Genomic DNA, 20,477 nt, shown 5'->3' with positions numbered 1-20,477 from the left:
CAATTTTGTCCACGTGTGTATGTATACACATATAAAACCCAACATGATCTCAAATGGGCTGGGCCGGTAAAATCATAGAATAATAACCTATAAATAACCACAACCTATAAATAACCACAACTCCAGATATTTCCCTTAGTTTTAATGCGAAAAAGCAGAATTTTGAAAATGAAATCATATTTAGGGAACATTTTTTTTGCAAGACATTATGAACAACTTCAAATTTCTAAAGAAAAATAAGTTCAATTTCAACAATGTTATGCCTCAGTTTATTATTTGCACATTACAATTTACAGGGAATGCACAGTTTGAATTGCAGCTAGAAGGTTCCTGGTTCACATCCTAGCCTTCCTGGAATCTTTCTACATGGAGTATACATGTCCTTCCTGTGCATGCGTGGTTTTTCTCCAGGTACTCTGGCTTCCTCCCACAGTCCAAAATCATGCTGAGGTTAATTGGGGATTCTAAATTGTCCACAGGTGTGGATGTGAGTGTGATTGTCTCTCTGTGTAGCCCTGTGATAGGCTGTGTCCGAAATCGCATACTAACATACTACATACTACATTCTCAGTGAGTATATACTGTATACTACATACTATAAGTATGATTAGAATGCCGACCGTTCACACTGTAGTATACTACTACGTTTCCCATAATGCATTTCAAACCTCCGACGACAAAAAACGGAAGTACAGCTATCAAATATCTTGGCTGAATGCCGGCTTTAGGTCGATTTTACGCTAACAAACAGTAGCATGATTAATGTGGTAATTTCAAGCCGGTACTCCTCATGCAGTTATTAGCCAGATTATGCGAATCGTTTCAATTGTAGCTGCTGGCGACTGGAGGTAGCTGCTACTTGTTCTGTATGCAAAGCGAGCTGCTGCAACTAGCTGCTAGCATTCAGTAGCACGTTGTGAGGCGTCTGACAAATTTAAAACGTTGGTCAGAAAACGCCTATTTCTCAAATCTGTGGGGTGATTAGGATGACTACTTAACCACATAAAATAAAATAGAAATCGCCCCGGTCTGACCACAGATCCCGCGGAGGCTTGCATTTCGGTGGGTAACTCACAAAGCATTATGGGGCGGTTGAGTATGACTAGTGTGGTCACCGCGCATACTTAAAAATTTTCTGGAAATAATATATATCCGGGTATTTCTCGCGTACTCAATCTTTTCATACTATCTAATGTGAACGCACTACATACTTATTTTGACGTCACACTTAGTATGAGCAGTATGTTAGTATGCCATTTCGGACACAGCCATAGACTTGTGACCTGTCCAGGGTGTCGTCTGCCTTCACCCTAAGTCAACTGAGACTCTAGCCACCCCCCACCCCCCACACGACTCCAATAAGGGTGATAGATTATAGATGGATGAACATTACAACTTACAGATCACAGTGGATCAACAAAGGCACAAAACATTTAGTCACAGGTATCTGGAACTGAACATTATAGTATTTTTTTACTTTTTTATCAAAACAACTTGTCAAGGTGTAAAAATTATTAAAAATTTTAGTTTTACAGATTTACAATTTGCAGTCAGTGTCATCTCTGTAATTTTTACACTTTGCAAAGTCATCCCGCGTGCCGGAATGGACCCTCTGGTGGGCAGCTTTTGGCCCGCAGACCGTAAGTTTGACACCCCTGTGTTAAAACAATCATCTTTAAATCACCATCAATGATTTTTGTGACCACATGGAGGCAGTGGAGCAACATATAAACACAGAAACACAGTGTAAAAACAGTGACACAATATCATCTCATCAGCTATTTGTTGATCAAAAGGTACTGTACAATGGGTTAGTTTGTGTTTTTTATTTTGCTGAAAGCAGCTGCTGTGTGCCCCTGTAAAAAAAATGGAATGGCAGAATTGAAAATTAACCAAAACATAAAGTTAATCTGCAGGCAGTCTAACCAAACCAACAGGCTTTAATAAACCCAAACAGACCAGCACAGCTGAGGCGTTCTCTAGAGCTGGATGATAACTGTGTTTGTTTTTATCACTACTGGCACCCCCTATCGCATTTCACACTGTCCTTTGATCCACTGATAATGTAGAAATATTGAGCAGTGCAGCTTTAATTAAGGTTTCTGTCTGGAGCTCAAACACAATCTACCAAATTGTTTCCCCTCAGTTTGATGGCAAAAATGTCACAAAAGACAGAAATAATATCAATCTATTTTTTGTTCTGTCTGAGAACAAAATGTGACACATTGTCCCTCCAAACCACTTTATTACCCTCAGTTCTGCCCAAAACCACTCATATTTTTCTGTTGGTTGGCAGCGTGTGCTGTCTGTGTCACTGCATTAGCTGTCTTTGATTATAATCATCATTTCCCCCGTCTGTATAGCATGCTTTAGTAATAAAGAAGAGAGAGAAGTGGAAAACAAATTGCATTGGAGATAGGAACTTGGAGAATTACGGGGGTTGTTCACAGCTTTTAATCTGTTTCCAGAAACTTGATCATAGACTATTAGCAGCTTGATAGATGAGTCAGAGCCTCCTAATAATACCCAGCTGTTTAATGTGTTCCAAAAGTAATCTTGGACAGTTGCATATGAAATGTAAATCTTGTGCTTTAGTGCTTATGTTTCCGTCCTGCTTCATCTCCAGTTGTTCGTGGAGCTGAACGAGCTGATTGTGGAGAAGGACCATGAAATGCGCTGGAAGGAGCGGGCTCGCTGGATCAAGTTTGAGGAGGATGTGGAGGAGGAGACTGACCGCTGGGGCAAACCTCATGTGGCCTCGCTCTCCTTCCGCAGCTTGCTGGAGCTTCGCCGCACCATCACACAAGGTAAAACGCTCCTGTATGCATACAGCAGCAGAGCACATCCTCAGTCCTATGCTTTAACTGTTTCCATGTGCAGCTGAAATAAAATCCAGAAGGATAAACATGACGTACAGAAGAATCTGAACTGGTTTACTTGTTTGACAACAGTGCTGTGTGCTTTTGGCTTGAAGTCTGTACAGAAATATGCAGACTTGAAACAAAAACCGTATCACCAGTGAACCACACTTCTGCCTGTGATGAAATCCTTTTCAGATAATCCTGTCACAGCAGCCATATTGGATCCCCATGTGCTTCTACCTTTCCTCTCTAGGTGCCATCCTTTTGGACCTTGAGCAGAACTCTCTGCCCGGCATCGCCCATCTGGTGGTGGAGACGATGATCATCTCTGATCAGATCAGAGCAGAGGACCGAGCCAGTGTTCTCCGGGCTTTGCTTCTCAAACACAGGTTAGGAACCACGCTCACGCTTACATTAATATTTCAAACAAGTCTTATCTGATGTGCTTTGCTGAGAGAGAACAGTTTGATCATCTGTGTCAGTCCAGGAGGGCTCTTCTGGGGTTATCAGGGCATTTAAAGGACACATTGCCGACATTAGTAGGAACTTGTGTAATATGAATAACTCTCTGAAGCTCCTGTATGACTGTAGGCAAATATTTTCTAGATACCTGATGCTTTTTTATCAAGCGAATTCAACTTCCTCCGACTCCAACTTCTTGACTGGAACTTGGCTTCAATAAGCCGCATCTTAATAGTTTTAAAGATGCAGCTGTACACCCATCAGCCACAAAATTATGACCACTGAGAGGTGAAATGAAAAACATCGATCATCTTGTTATAATGCAACGTTCTGCTGGGAAACCTTGAGTCCTGACGTTCATATGGATGTTTGACATGTACCATCCATCTAAACATTGCGGCGTATAGTCTGGATCCACAGATATGTTAAAGATTTCTGTATTGTGAGATAGCGGCATGGCGTCATTGTAACCACGACGACAAGTGAACACTATGTCAGCTGTCTGCTGACGATAACGTGATTGCGATCCTACTATAAATCCACTGCTGTGAACCTATCTTGACTTATCCGAAGTGATACAAGGAACAGTTGATTAAATTGCGAAGATGTTTCCGAGTCCCATCAATTCCCGCTGCCCGCTACATATTTAGGTCATGTGATTCGGTATAACGTACACATGAATAACACATACCTGTGCTCAGCGCAAAGGTTTTTTTTTATTAAAGAACTCATCTGTCAGAAATGGTACAACAACAGAGCAGCTTTGGTGGAGTACTGCACTCCCTGATTGCTTTTCTTGATTGAAATAGTGACAACAGAAAGTGTTTGACTCATCTGCCATTTGATTAAGTAATCATTTGGATAAGAATATATAAATCAAACAACAAAGTATGTAGAATCAGTTTGGGAATTCCTGTGAAGTTGTGGCCTTTTAGCTTTACGAACAACTTAATTTTTTGTCTTTATTTTGCTGATTAACTTTCTGTCCACCAACCGTCAGACACTTAATCAACTAAATTTTCGCATAATTTTAAGTTGATCCAAGTTTTTGTTTTTTGCCAGTGTTGACTTACAGTTGACTGATGATTACTTGCTTATTTTGTCTTCATTTATTTTTAAGTCAGAAAAAGCTCCTACTCATAGTTTTGGTCTGTGATGTTAGTTACCGCGACAACATGTAGCCATTTTTTGTGAGACCAGATTTGGTTGTTTCTTTATCCATGTCTTAACCGCCCTGTCAGTCATGGGTGGTGCGGATGCAGCTTTGTTTACATTTTGTTTCTGGATTGTAAATTTGGGAATATCGAGAATTAAATCCAAGCCTTCCTACTCATTAATCATTATCCTACAGTGGAGGTTGTTAAAAAAAAGAACAACTCAGTGAGCTGAGCTGGGAATTTCCAAAAAGTGACATTTAACAAGACTTGGCTCATCAACTGGTGTACTTCCCCGAGGTTGACTAAACTGCAAATGTCAAGACTGTGCTGTAGTTGCACTGAGTCCTAAAGCTTACACTGTTAGACTGCGTTTATTTGTGGAGATCATGGTGGACCTGATGTCTGTCTTTGTTAAAGGGAAATATTAGACTTTCCCTTTTTTCTGTCAGAAAGATTATGTTACAATGGCAGATAATTACAGTAAACACAGTCAAACTTTCAAAGAATGAGGTAAATGTATGTAGAAGAAATCCTTGTGGTGAGAAAAGCTCTGAATACTAAGTTTCCAATATTTTTTTTTCTACTTTGGCAACAAACTATACTTTAGTAAATGTATATACTACTGGTGGGATGCAATGAAAAAAAAAAATCTGATTAATAAGAGACTTTTAAATTAATGAATCACAATTTATTGCATTTTTGTCAAATAGCAGTGTTTGACACAATAAGCACTGTGGATTCCCTGATCCAGGTCTACTCCCCTTCATGCCCACTTCGCTCTGCATGTGAGAGACGCCTGGTGCTTCCAGCCCAGCATGGCTCGATATCTCTAGCCAGACTCTTTTCCTCTGTTGTTCCCAAATGGTGGAACAAACTACCAAACTCTGTGCGTTCTGCTGAGTCCCTTTCTACTTTTAAGAGACAATTGAAGACTCAATTGTTCAGAGAACACCTAGGCACTTAATCTGACTCCACCTTAGGGGTAGAATAAGTCAGGTGGTCCAAAACCCAGCACTTATTTAGTGCTGACAAAGTTTAAAAAAAAGGGGGGGTTGGCAATTCTTCTCCAACTTGATGGCAACACCTTTGACCAATCTCACTTGAAGCACTTTTTGCACTTACTACAGGTTTTTCCTTATGTCTGAATTCTTGCTTGTGTTGTACATCGCTTTGGACAAAAGCGTCTGCTAAATGAAATTGTAGAATTGTAAGCAAAGTTTTTTTCTTATCTACACTTATTAAAACAAATTTTGGCTCACAACTGAATCGATGAATAGACATATACGTGAACTTAAACAACAAAAATGTTTGTTTCATTTACATTTATCGGTGCAATTTTCATCAGTCTACTACATTCAAAGATTACTGCAAACTCAACTTGAAATTATAGCGATTATATTCAACATTTTAAGATTTTATCAAAACTCAAGCACTTTCAATGTCTTGAAAAGTGGTCTACTGTGGGCAGGCCACACCATTTGCCGGCACCAGGACTCTTTGTTGTACAATTTGCACACAACCACACTTGTCCAAACTTCCATCAGGAAGTTTTGTCAAAGATAACTTTCTGCTCGGTCTCATCTTCCTTCCCTAAGCTTTCTTGTGTGCTGACAGTGTGTGATGTGCGTCTTCTTCACAGCTGGCAAACAGACTTTAGGTTCATTACCACCACCTACTGGGCTGGAGTGTTCATCAGTGTTACTGTTGTGCCACAAATGAGGGAACTGAGAAAGGTGCAATTAAATGCGTTTTCTTTTTTCTCTGTAATTATTTGATTGAAACTAATGCGTTAAAGTCCCAGCCCTAGTATCTATGCAGTCTCACAAAACGTTCTATTAATGTACTCCAGCATACAAATAACTGATGGTGCTAGGAGATCATTTGCAGCCTCGAGCAGAATAACATTGGCATACCATTAGTCTTTCCATTCCCACGTAAAGATACCGTAATAGAATGAAAGAACAACTTTGTACTGATGACAAAAGTGGACTTAAATCATGCCAGCAAAATGCCCCCCAGAGTCACCAGATCTCCTCTCTGTAGGAAGGTTCAGGTTTTTCCTCTAATTTGTCACCCATCTGTATGAAGTAATTTTTTATATATGACTTGTGATTACAAGACTAACTTCACACTTGTGTGCCACAATAAGCAAGTAATGATTGCAATATTTACCAAACAGAGTCGTCCTAGTGTAATCTCTCTGCTGTTGTTTGTGCCATCCATCTCTTTCTCTGGATCATATTTGGGCTTGAACATAAATAAATAGGTTTGAGAAGCTACCAATTCAAATCAAAGGCAAAACATTGTGGGACTTAGTAGGTTTGAAGTCTGCTTTCAGGACTTCCATGTCAGCGACAGCATTAGGTGGTGCGCCCAAGCTAAGAAAGTGTGCTTTGAAAAATAAAGCCGGTTTCAGGCAGTTGATAAACAGATGAACTGCATGAATGCAGTATGAAATTAATCTTGATTTGGGAATCAAGTAAAGTTGCACTAGTGGAATCTCAAAATATACACATAGAGCTCGATATATCAATGATATTCCCCATTTATGGCGGTTTCTAATCTGATTTTGTGTTGAACTTCCTTCTATTTTATCCACACGAGTGTGTTCCAGTCTAATTACTACACAGTGAGAATGAAAAGGACAGTTTAAAGAAAATACATGACCTGGCAAGCTTAAGGCTTCATAAATCCATGCCTATTTTATGGCTGAGATATTTGGTTTGAAATAAGACAGGTCTTGAGATAAATGGAAAATGGCTAACTATCAAGGTATCTGGGTGTTTTCATTTTTAAAGTTCACCATTTCCTGCCAAAAGTTGTTATTTTCGCTCATGCGTTTTTGGTGCTTTGTAATTTCTGTATGATTCTTTACAGCCGGACAAGTCAGCCAGTGTTGGTATCAAGGTTGATGGTGTTGGAAGTTCTTGAGTACAATGTTAAACCAGAAAAAGTGTACATGAGTACATTTGAGTTCACAAAACGCCAGAGGGGATTACAACTTCAGATCCTGTGTGCTTTTAGATATAAAGTCCGATAAACACAAACATGTGGATGCCACTCAGACTGTAGCTGTCTCCAGTAGTTCCCATTTATGGATTGGCACTTGCATTGACATGCCAGCTACACTGACCCGACACACATGGCCAATGGAATACTGCGCTACAACATAGATTTTTCAGTTACATAACAGAAAAAAAAACAATTAGTGAAATGTGGACTGTCACACTGAATTACCAGTGGAAAGACATGACTTGAATGTAAGAACTACAGGAAATGTTGCCGTTGCGTTCACTAATTCTCCATTTAATATTTTCTGTCATTGATGATTTCAAATTCAATATTCTGCATCTAAAACATTTATAAGGTCTCCTAATAAAGCCTGCTAATTGAAGTCCTCTCCTGACTTTTCCTCTTGCACCACTATTGTATGGAGCTAAAATATTGATTGTGTAGGCTGTCATTGGAAAAAAATGAATTTGTCATTGACGAAAAAATAGGGGTTTTTTAGAGACTTTTTTTCCCCAAAGACAACTTTCTGTCTCTCTTTTGGCGTGGAGGGAAGGAGTCTGAGGGGTCTTATTTTCAATGACAAATAATTATTTCTTCAATGACAAACTTTATTTTTGATGACAAACTCTTTTTTTCCAATGACAATCTATACTGTCCTAGTTTTAGCTTCATAAACAACTAGTAAATGAATTGCAGTGAAAAATGGCAAATACAGTAAAAAGAAACTCTGAAGAGTTTGTGATCCCATATGATATTCTCCTAGTGCCACAACGATAATCAGCTCTTTCGCTTTGACTGTGAAATGTTTCACTCAAAAAATTCATTGTGGCCAGGTGATGAATCCTAAAGAAAGGGTTTCCTTAATACTAGCAGCAAGCAGACATTTACACAACAACTGCATGTTTTAGTGTTTTGTACATGGATTATTTGAAACCTAATGGGTGAGATGGGAAATGTTCTCCAATCATGCAGTGGCCCATGTGCTGAGATATATAAATATGTACATGATCAGTATAGGTCCAGTGTTCGCTGTTTTTGAGGTTTAGATTGAATCACACATTTCGCACATCCTCAGCAGATGGTCTTCACCCAGCTGTCATGGCAGTATAGACAGACTTCAGGTACTTTCATACACATTATCTAAGATGCTCATCTTTTATTGTGTGATACAGTGCAATAGAAAAGATTGCAGCATGGTGACTGAAAATTTTGACTGTACTGTTGAAGGCAAATCAGCATAAACATATTTTTGACTAAATCCGCTGCGTTTTTTTTGTAAAACGTAATGTCCACGAGATGAATTTTGCACACATACTCACAAAGTGACACAACAGATGCAAGCAAAAGAAGCAGGCCAGCGTGCCTTTGTTCCATCTTTCGCTGCCTTTCCACATAAATTCCCAGCATGTCACTGGCTGCTTCCACAGGGACAAAAACACTCTGTCATTAGAGTCATCACCAGCCTGAGATATCAGATTTACAACGTGGAAAGAAACACACTGAGGTGCTGCTAAAATTTTAGCTCATGGCTTACTCGGTCCACTTTAAGGATCCTCTGGAAACGTCTGAAGCACAATTCGCTTCAGTGTCACACCTCGTTCTTTTGTCTCAGGCCGCTGTCGTGTCCAATTTGAGTGCAGTCTTATTGGACCATGTGGGCCTAATGAGTGAGGTGATGTCACCAGTGGACTGAGCAGTGATGTAATGAAACTGTGTTGAAAAACTTGGCTAGTTTAAGACACTAAATGCCTCTTTTTAAGAGGGGGTGAAATGTGCTCACCATCACATGCACAAGAGCACAGAAAATGAGGCCACACAGATTAGTCTCTGGCTCGTTTACTGATGTTTTAGTGCAAATATCACACTTTGAAAAGCTAATTTTCTTGAAACAGCTTTCTAATTAGCTTGACCTGAAAAGTGGGTTAGATTTGGATGACTTTTTAAAATTTATGAGCTACATTGCAGCTGCATGAGGTAAAGCTCTTCAACGCGTCGAATGAACAAAAGGTGGATTAGGTGAATAAGAATCACAGCTGTGCTGGGCATTTCTTCAGTCCTAATTATTCTGCAGTATACTTCAGCCCAATTACCCAATTATTCATGTTTTTGAAAATCATAACAGCAATCCTATCATTTTAAATTACAGCATATTCAAACTGTGGAGCTAACATTTAGATATACTTCCTCACACTTTCTGATGTTTGTGAGAAAACATTAAAGCAGTTGAGCCTGAATGTATATATTTTTTGACCTTTAGTAGTAGTTGGATGAAATCCTCTTAATAGCAACTTAACTGCATGAAAACTTCATTCACAGAATAAAACCCATAATATATCTTGCCTAAAGTATTGGGATTTCTGAATTGTTGCTGTGTTTTGCTTTGATTCTTTCAAGCTTTAATCTGTGAGGCTTTAAATACATTTATCAATGTTTTTCAAATAAAGCGAAAGTAAATACATGGACTTATTAGTGATAAACTGAGAAAAATCCTTACTCTACTAACTGGTTTTTAGCCTCAAGTAGTGCTACTCTGTGGAGGACAGTGTTGGTTGGTCCATCACGTGTGCACAAGAGACAACAGAAAATAATCAAGCCACAAAACAATAAGTGTTGTGAACTCGAGTAACATGAACTCTCTTCATGTGTCTCTCCTTTCTTCTACTCATCTCCTTTCCGCTCTGTGTGCATGTCTGTTTCCGCGGTCTGTTGGACCGGAGCAGACATGTGGAAACAGACAGACAAGAACTGGAGCTTAAATAGCACATATAAACTAGCTAAAAGAAATACCTTTGTTCTGAAATTATTTGAATTTGTATTACACCAGCTGAAGTGCGTTTTTGCTTTTCCAGTGCAGGATGGGGGTCACTCTCAGGCCCCATTTACACGTCAACAATTTTAGGATGAAGTGCAAAGGTTTTCTTGCGTTTCGGCCTCTGGTTTATTCTGAAACAGCATTTTAGATTACCTAAAATGGAAATGTTTGAACACGGCCTCCAGAGTGGAATTTTCTCAATTGCAATAGCTTCCGTCGCCGTATGAATGAGTAGCCGAAATTTTCAGTGAGAACGCAGATATCATGCTTCACTTTGTGCATTACACTTAATTCTAGTTGCCATGCGCAACAGGAACAATGGCAGACTACCATGTTGGACTTGTGCTGCTGAGTCTACTGAATTTAGTGAATCTCCTTCATAAAAATATGCATTTGTTGCACTGTTACTGCAATCAGTGAAGACACATTCAGTATATACCTCAGATAATCAGTCCGTCTCTTCTTCCGCGGCTGTACTTCCTTCAGTCTGTGGAGGAACGGATAGTGATCATGTAGGGTGTACCTCTGCAAAGTTATCCCCCTGGCATGCACACTACAGAATTTCCAGCATTACAGTGTAAACGCTTTTTTTTTTTTTTTTTTTTCACTCCATAGTTGTGTAAACCCAACAAAGAATGTTTTCGGGTGAAAGGTTGTCATGTAAACGGGGCCTCAATGTAAGTGTCCAAAGGATCCAGCAATTTCATGCGTCCTATTCATTGTCTATGTGAAACGCACTGCGTTGCATGCTGGTTCTGCTGCAATGCATCTCCCCGAAGCTGCCCGTGGCTCATTTGCATTAAATTGACTCTATTTTAGGCAAATTCAAAGGTCTGATGTATCGCGAAACTTTTGTCGAATGTGACAGATTCAGGAACTGCACAGCTTATTTCTCACCTCAAATGCTTTCAGAATTACTTTTCTCTGAATTGTTTCTGTAATAAAACAAAAAGTTTACGACCGAGCAGCCATGTTGATCTGATGTTTGTACCAGACTGAAGCTCAAGTACTGTCATGTGACCACGTAGTGACCCGCAAGTGAACTGATTTTCAGATGTGCTGCATTTACATTCAAGAAAAATGGATCATGTGGACTCATATCATCAGTCTGTTAATAAGCTGGAGAAGAGCCAACAATTTCAAAGGGAGGGACTTAGATGCACCGTTGCACACTTACAGCCATGGCCATAAGTTTGGACACAAGTACCATGATGCTTGTGAATCTTAGAAAATACCACAAAATTGTCACTTACAATATACTTATGTTCTGTAATAGACAACAAAACAGACATAAGTCATGCTGTGTCCAAACTTATGGCCATGGCTGTATACTGTAAGTGACAATTTTGTGGTATTTTTTAAGATTCACAAGCGTCATGGTACTTGTGTCCAAACTTATGGCCATGGCTGTAAATGCTTGTATGACCTGAGCTGCCATCAAAATATAGAATAGAGAAACTCAGATTACAACACAAACAGAGGTCGCAGGACCACATTCTTTGCTAAGACCTGCTGCTTTATTAATGCTATACCAATGTTCAAAATCTTGCATATTAATATATCTTTTTTATTGACTCATAGTCTGGAACCATTATAAGATCAAAGTTTACGATAATGGTGATATGGCGATCAACTTCAAAATTTTAATTTGTACTTGTGCTGCTTTGTTCCCTAAACTGTAATACTAATGACATTCCCATTAAACTCAGCTGTACTTATGTACATATACTTTTGAAAATATAAGTATGCTGACATCAACATTTAGGTGAAAGACTCTTCTTTATGTTCTGTTTTTTTTCTTCATAGCCATCCGAGCGATCTGAAACATCGTTTTCACCGCCACCACTCAACTAGCAGTCTTCACGCCCCCTTCAATCACAACCATGTCCAGGACTCCAATCTGCCCCTGGTGGCTGAAGAGCACGATGAACATCCAGATAACAAAGGGGGAGTGTACGACCCCAAACAAGATGTGTTTGTCAGCCTGTTTGTACGTTTCCTTTCTTTTCTTTATTTGGCACTTCTTTGTCACTAGTTCTGAAGGTCACATCATTTTACACACCTCATTGAATCATGTGAGAAGCTCCTGACAGAGATCAGAGGAACAAGAGATCTGGCCGATGAAAGACTGTGATGTAGTTAAAACAGTGCAGGCAGACAGCAAGCTAAATATGTTTTCCCAAAGCCAAAGTAAGTGATTAAGTAGTTTTGACAAGAATCCACCAGGGTAATTGATCGCAGCTATCTAAATGGACAGAGATAAAAGCAATGCAGAGTTGTCTTTTTCTAGTTTATGGTTTGCATTAAGTTCTAAGAATCACCAGTAAGCATAGATTTAAGCATGATTACGCTAAATTCCTGATGTGAGGCCTGTGGCTCTTGCATTATTCTTTGAAACACCACTCCATGAGGTCAGAAGTCATGTAGGTAGTTCTTGAAGTCGGAGAATCCAAGTCTCCTTGTCCCACATGTGTTGAATTATGTTCTCAGTCAGCCGACAGGTGCTTCCAGTTAAAGCTTCTTGATAGGTTAACTGTGAAAACCTAATGCTCCCCATTGCTTAAAATGCTGGCAAATTTAAAGCTGACTATTAAAAAAATTCTCCTCAAACATAAAGAACCCGTTAAACAGCTGTGTGCTTTAAAATGAACTGCATAGGGGCATTAGAATAGGACTGCTGATGCGTACATTCCCACAGTACTTTCACATTATTGGTCCCACGGACTGTTATGGTGTCACATCACGTTGGTTGGGACAGTAATGTGGGTAATCTTTCTACTGTTCTTCCTCCAAGAAATCTCTCCACCCTCTGCCTCCTGAGAGCCATCCAGCAGCCAGATCTATGAAACTCCTCGCCAAGATTCCCAAAGACGCTGAAGCTGTCATTGTTTTAGTTGGTAAGCTCAGGGGACAAAGTAGATCAGTCAGAGGAATTATGTGTTTTCTTTTCTTCTCTGTTTTTTATAAACCGCTGGGGCTTAATCTGCTCATTGTAAATTCTCCATTAGACAGGCCCTCAGTGGAAAATGATTAAATTACATGAGAAGAACCACGAACAGTACCGACTTCTGTGTATTCTGCTTTAAGCCTTGCGTGTGAGAAATTGCAAATTGCTAAACATGTGTTGTGGTTTTCTTTCCCTCCAAGGGTGTGTTGAGTTTCTGGAGCAGCCTGCGATGGCCTTTGTCAGGCTGAATGATGCCGTCCTCCTGGAGTCAGTGCTTGAGGTTCCTGTCCCTGTTCGATTTATTTTCGTCCTGATTGGCCCCAGTCAGTCCAATGTGGACTATCATGAGATTGGACGTTCCTTCTCCACTCTCATGTCTGACAAGGTAAACACTGCATGAAATGTTATAAACGATCCTAATAACTCGGTCATTTCACTCTTACATTCTGATTTTAGAGTGAGTCTGTGACATCTGTACACCTGCTGTGCATTTACAGTAACATATGGGTCATTTCAGAATTGGAGGACATTTGGGCTTCATTTAAAAAAAAAAAATCTTCTCTTTTACAATTTTCGCCTACATATTCATCAATAATAGGTAATAAACTATCAAAAGCTTGATTGGCTCAGCTTACACATAAATGGTGCCATTTTTCTTACATGTTTTATTTGTTGTTTGCTAACCTTACTCTGGTCACAGGGTTGCTAATCCATGCTAATTTTAGCTTTTTCTCAGGAGTAGAAGCTAGATATTTAGCTAGCTGTTGCTGCTGACCAAGAGGACAAACTTACTGATGGAAAACAGTAAAGAAAGAGTAGAAAGAATTTGTTTTATGCTGATAATATGCATAACACGGTTGTATGAGGTAGAGTGAGATATTCAGTCAAGGCTGACCATCTTATGAAAACATGAAAAATAGAAGAAAAGACATAGCTTTGCTCTACACATTCTTTAGGATGATGTTAATGCCAGCATATCGTGTGATTCACGGTTTTCTTCTTCTACCAGCTAAAAGGTTTTGGTAACAGGGTTGCGTTCATGTTGTGAGACACACGTTCCATATATGATAATTGTTATTTAAAATATTATGTTGATTAAAAAAAATGTTTCCACAATTACAGTTTCTCTCTTTGAAAAACGTCGCAATTGTTCAGCTTTTGTAAAGACAACATGCTTATACCTGCTGGTTGGTTATGGGGTTCAGAGGCAGATCAGAATGACAAATAATATACATGTGGTTAGCTCATGTGACTGTGAAGAACTGATTCACAAGAATAAAGAAGCACATATTATGAATGATTCTATTTGTTCTTATGCCATTTTGTGTACAAATTTTTTTTTTAAATGAATCTTTAGTGCAAGGCTTTAAGACTCATCATGTTTTCTTTACTTACATAAAGGTAGCCCAGAAAATTATTCTTGTATTATAAAATGGAGTTTAAAATTAGAGAAGTAATCACAGTAAACCCACTTCTTGCTTGACTTGCCTGTAGTTGGCATTCTGGTGCTGACATTCAGCTGCGTTTTGTTGTAGAACTTCCATGAGGTGGCCTACTTTGCTGACGACAGGCAGGACCTCCTGAATGGTATCAATGAATTCTTGGACTGCAGCATTGTCATTCCACCCTCCGACGTGGAGGGCAAAGACCTCCTGAAGACAGTGGCTGACTTCCAGAAGCAGATGCTGCGCAAGAGAAAGGAAAGAGAGCTCAAGAAGCAGCAGTCCTCATTGGGATTGGAGCAGGACAACAAAGGTGCTCTGTCAAGTCATTTTTTTTCAGGGGGAAAAAACAAACTAATTTACTGTATTTGAAAGAAGCACTTCTGATTCTGCAAATCAAGATTTTTATAGCCATGCACCCACACATAGATGGTTTTAAAATCCTATGCAGCCCATTCCTTGCATTTGAATTTCTCAAATATAGCTGTGAAGAATTTTTACAGCCAGAAAACAAGAAGAAAATTATTATTGCACCTGGAGTACATTTACAAATTACATGAAACCATCACTGGTGCAGAAAGGAAAGTATTGGCATTTGTAGCGTAAATACGGGGAAAGAGATTTTTTTAAATAAACCAGACATGGCAATAGTCCATTTAAATACTTAATATTCTGACTTTTGTCCTCGTCTGTAGTACTCAACCCAAAGCCCACTGGTTTCCACTAAGGACATAAATCTTTGAAAACAGGTTACACTACCAGTCAAACGTTTTCAGTTCTTAAAGTAATGATAGACTATTCTTTCTTTTTACTTTGCTGATTGGTTCTTGTCATAACATGGATTCTAACAGTTGACAAACAGGGCTGTCAACTGTGGACCTACCTGACTTCTGTACAACACAAGTGATGGTCCCAAACCGATTAAGAGGCAAGAAATTCCACAAATTGACCTTGCCATGGCACACCTGTGAAGTGAAAACTATTTCAGGTGACTACCTTATGAAGCTCATACAGAGAATGCCAAGAGTGTGCAAAGCAGTAATCAAAGCAAAGGGTGGCTATTTTGAAGAATCTAAATATAAAACATGTTTTGACTTATTTTACACTTTTTGTTTGCTACATACTTCCATATGTGTTCGTTCATAGTTTTGATGCCTTCAGTGAGAATCTGCAATGTAAATAGTCATGAAAATAAAGAAAAACATTAAATGAGAAGGTGTGTCCAAACGTTTGACTGGTAGTGTATAAATATAAAGATTCTTTTTAAAAAAAAAAACAAAAAAAACAAGCACATTGAGTTCCACAAAAAGAGGGATTGTGAGTTGCCATTTTGTTTGTGGGGTTTAGACTTGCATTACAGATTGTGCCCTTAAGGTTAGCTGTTATGCTCAGGAGTAGTCTCTTAATGGAATGAAACCTGTGTTAACTCTCCCAGAGGTGAGCCCAGAGGAGGAAGAGGAGGGAGACCAGGAAGTGGACCCATTAAAGCGCTCAGGGATCCCATTCGGAGGCCTGATCCATGACATCCGCCGGCGTTACCCACACTATGTCAGCGACCTAAAAGACGCTCTGGACATGCAGTGCATCGCGGCCGTCATCTTCATCTATTTTGCCGCACTGTCACCCACTATTACTTTCGGAGGCCTGCTGGGTAAACTCAAACTACAAACAACTTGAAGAAAGCTGGGTTCCAAGTCACATTTATATTTAATGTACGTTATCTATGTCTTTGTGACTATTTGCACATACAGGGGAGAAAACAGACGGCATGATGGGAGTGACTGAGCTCATCATTTCTACTGCAACTCTGGGAGTTATATTCTCGTTGCTTGCCGGTCAGCCACTTCTCATCATCGGCTTCTCAGGACCCTTACTGGTGTTTGAGGAAGCCTTCTACAAGGTACTTTAACTGAACACAGAGTAAACATATACTTTACACACAGTAACTGGTCAGGTAGCTAACACATCTTGCTGTTCAGTTCTGTCAGGCCCAAAACTTTGAGTATCTGACTGCTCGAGTGTGGATCGGTTTCTGGCTCATCTTCATTGTTCTGGTGATTGTGGCAGCGGAGGGCAGTTTCCTTGTCCGCTACATCTCACCTTTTACCCAGGAGATTTTTGCCTTCCTCATCTCCCTCATCTTCATTTATGAGACTTTCTCTAAGCTCTTCAAGGTAACTACCTAAATATCACACAACACACTGAACTCTGAAAGAATTTAACCAGCAAAACACTCAATATGCATTCTTCCCCATTTGAGGATACCGGAAGAATTCCTCAGGATCTATTCTCTCCTCATTTAATTACCAGTAAATTTATTGTACAGTGTTTATACAGCTGTGAGCAAAGGTTTCCATGCACTTGTGAAGATCATATATATCATGGCAGTGTTGTGTTTCCACTAACTCCTACAGGTTTTAATTTTCTGTGGGGGAATCATTAAAACACATGCGTCTTTGTTGAAAAAAAAAAACAATCGTGCATAATGATTCTTTCATAGATTTGCTAAGGGTCTTCTGGAAATATACAGACTCTGCTGGGTCAAAAATATACAAACAGCAGTTTGATTTATCAGTTTTGCTGATGTAGAAAGATTCATTAATCAAATGTATTTAGTGGCTTCTTGTGACTTTTTGTGAGTAATTACAATTGACTACAGCTGGTGACTCCTCAGAGCCAATAGAATTAGGGCCCATTTGATCCTCTCAGTAGACTCAAATGCTGTAGTTGCTCAGCAAAGAGCTGGCAATTCAAGTCATTGACTTTAAAAAGCCAGGAAAGTCATTTGAATCCATTCAAAGCAACTACAGATCCCAAAACCATCTGTGCAAACAACAACTGTTGGAGTTTAAATCCTGAGTTGAATTCAACCAAAAACCTGTGGACTATGATGAAGAAATATGTCTGTGTCAAAAAGCCAACAAATTTAGCTGAACTGCACCAATTCTCTCAGGAGCAGTGGCCAAAGATACAACCAGAAGCTTGCAGATGGCTACCAAAAGCGCCTAGCTGAGGGGAACTGGCCAAGGGATATGAAACCAAATATTTGCTTTATTCTATGTATATTTTTGACCGAACAGATTTAGTCATATTTCCAGAGGAGCCATAATAAATCTCTGAAAGAACCAAAGTGCACAATTTTCTTTCTGTTCTTTTTCATTTTTCTTTTTTGTGTGTGTGTGACAGACAGCCTAGCCGCGCTAGACAACCCACGGCAATGAATTTAATTCTCTGCCAGGGTGGGTCTAGTTACCCTCCATAAGGCTCGAGGCTGGATTCTCCTAAAACTGGCCGGACGAATCACCATGAAGTGTAGAGTCAGAAGGCAGGCGTAACTAAGTGACGACAGAGGCGCGACAATTCTGACAGAAACAACCGGCACACAATAAACAGTTATCTTTCGACTCCTTTGAAGCTAAAATTCAACTTGAAAGATAAACAAAGGACGGCACTGAAGTGTTTCATTGAGAAGAAAGACGTATTTGGACTTATGCCGACGGGATATGGCAAATCCTTAATATACCAGTTGGCTCCGCTGGTTGGGAAGCTAATGGGACTTAGCCACAATCCGCCGGCGCTCTAGGAACTCCGTCAGCCTATTCGTTGTGCTGATTGGTTGTATATTCAATTCAATTCAATTCAATTTTATTTATATAGCGTCAATTACAGTCAACTCGTCTCAAGACGCTTTACAGAACCCAAATGCCTGACCCCCAGAGCAAGCCCAAAGGCGACAGTGGCAAGGAAAAACACCCTTTTAACAGGGAAGAAACCTCGAGCAGAACCCGGCTCTATATAGGGGGGACCCATCTGCCTGCTGGCCGGGCGGGTTGAGAAGGACAGAAGAGGGCAAGGGGGAGGGATGGGAGAAGAGGGAGGGGTGGGAAAGCAAGGAAAACACAACACACATTTGGATACATGCATGACAGGATATGTGACACAGACAAAGTATAAGCTAACATTGAAAACTGACTCATAATTTACTCTTATGATGTACGGCTCTGACATTAAACATACTCCATATATAGCTAGCAGTAAAATTCAAACAGTATGTAAGTTAGCATAACAGTATAGTGAAGGCAATGCAGAGTTGACTGGTGGAAAAAGGGAGTTGGAAGCAGAGGGCTGGAGGAAGGTCAGCAGCAGCATCCCACAGTGGACATGGTGGAGACTGGACCAGCTGGTGGAACATCAACCGCAGATCTGAAGCATCCAGCTCTGGGACCAGGGACACTCGGAGAAATAGCACAGGGGGAAACAGAGTGAATGTACTGCAATAACGGTATACATATTAAATGTAAAGGTAGATAGAGAAGGGCTCAGTGCGTCAAGAAAAGTCCCCCAGCAGCCTAGGCCTATAGTAGCATGACTAGAGGCAGAACGAAGGGACGTCCAAGAGGGAGTCAGCTGTGCAAATGAAGACACAAGCCGAACCCCTGTGGGTCACCCAGTCAGCCCCAACTATAAGATTTGTCAAAAAGGAACGTTTTAAGCCTGGTCTTAAAAATAGAGAGGGTGTCTGCCTCCCGAACCCAAACTGGGAGCAGGTTCCACAGGAGAGGCGCCTGATAACTGAAGGCTCTGCCTCCCATTCTACTTTTAGAAATTCTAGGAACAACAAGTAAGCCTGCAGCTTGAGAGCGAAGAGTTCTACTAGGATAATAAGGTACTATCAGATCTTTAAGATATGATGGAGATTGGTTATTAAGAGCTTTATATGTCAGAAGAAGGATTTTAAATTCTATTCTGGATTTAACAGGAAGCCAGTGAAGAGAAGCAAGTATAGGGGAAATATGATCTCTTTTGCTAACTCCTGTCAGTACTCTCGCAGCAGCGTTTTGGATCAACTGTAGATGTTTGAGAGAGCTATTTGGACAACCCGATAATAAGGAATTGCAATAGTCAAGCCTGGAAGTAACAAAAGCATGAACTAATTTTTCTGCATCACTCTGAGACAGAATGTTCCTGATTTTTACAATATTACGCAGGTGAAAAAAGGAAGTCCTACAGACTTGCTTTATGTGTGAGTTAAAGGACATGTCCTGGTCAAAAATAACTCCAAGATTCCTCACAGTAGTACTGGAGGCCAATGTGATGCCATCCAGAGTAACTATTTGCTTTGAAAGCGAGTTTCTAAGATGTTTGGGGCCAAATACAATGACTTCAGTTTTGTCTGAATTTAGCAGTAGGAAGTTAAAAGTCATCCAGGTTTTAATGTCCTTAAGACAATCTTGCAGTCTAGCTAACTGATCAGTTTCATCTGGCTTCATAGATAAATACAATTGTGTGTCATCTGCATAACAATGGAAGTTAATACAATGCTTCCTAATAATATTGCCTAAAGGAAGCATGTATAATGTGAAAAGTATCGGTCCTAAGACAGAACCCTGAGGAACTCCATGATTAACTTTAGTATGCTCAGAAGAGTTATTGTTGACATGCACAAACTGGAACCTATCTGATAAGTAGGATTTAAACCAGTCCAGTGCTGTCCCTTTAATGCCAATTGAATGTTCTAGACGCTGTAATAAAATGTTGTGGTCGATTGTGTCAAACGCTGCACTAAGATCTAACAAAACAAGTATAGAGACTAGTCCATTATCTGATGCTATGAGAAGGTCATTAGTAACTTTCACTAGAGCTGTTTCTGTGCTATGATGCACTCTGAAGCCTGACTGAAACATTTCAAACAAATTATTCCTTTGTAAGTGTTCACATAATTGATTTGCAACTGTTCTTTCCAGAATTTTAGAGAGAAATGGTAGGTTGGATATCGGTCTATAG

General features: G+C 39.8%; 1 protein-coding gene across 1 annotated transcript in view; it reads left to right on the top strand.

Moving 5' to 3' along the window:
* LOC110969841 (anion exchange protein 3-like) overlaps window positions 1–20,477 on the top strand; it is a 99,216-nt gene that overhangs the window by 61,035 nt on the left and 17,704 nt on the right. Inside the window, 9 exon segments of the mRNA XM_051958617.1 lie at window positions 2,627–2,807; window positions 3,115–3,250; window positions 12,111–12,294; window positions 13,099–13,201; window positions 13,452–13,636; window positions 14,787–15,006; window positions 16,129–16,344; window positions 16,445–16,593; window positions 16,673–16,867. Coding sequence (XP_051814577.1) covers window positions 2,627–2,807; window positions 3,115–3,250; window positions 12,111–12,294; window positions 13,099–13,201; window positions 13,452–13,636; window positions 14,787–15,006; window positions 16,129–16,344; window positions 16,445–16,593; window positions 16,673–16,867 — 1,569 coding nt within the window.

The sequence above is a fragment of the Acanthochromis polyacanthus genome, chromosome 14 (assembly GCF_021347895.1).
Source record: "Acanthochromis polyacanthus isolate Apoly-LR-REF ecotype Palm Island chromosome 14, KAUST_Apoly_ChrSc, whole genome shotgun sequence".
In the NCBI taxonomy this organism is placed as follows: domain Eukaryota; kingdom Metazoa; phylum Chordata; class Actinopteri; family Pomacentridae; genus Acanthochromis; species Acanthochromis polyacanthus.
The sequence above is the reverse complement of the archived record's forward strand: the minus strand, read 5'-3'. Positions and strand labels throughout refer to the sequence as shown.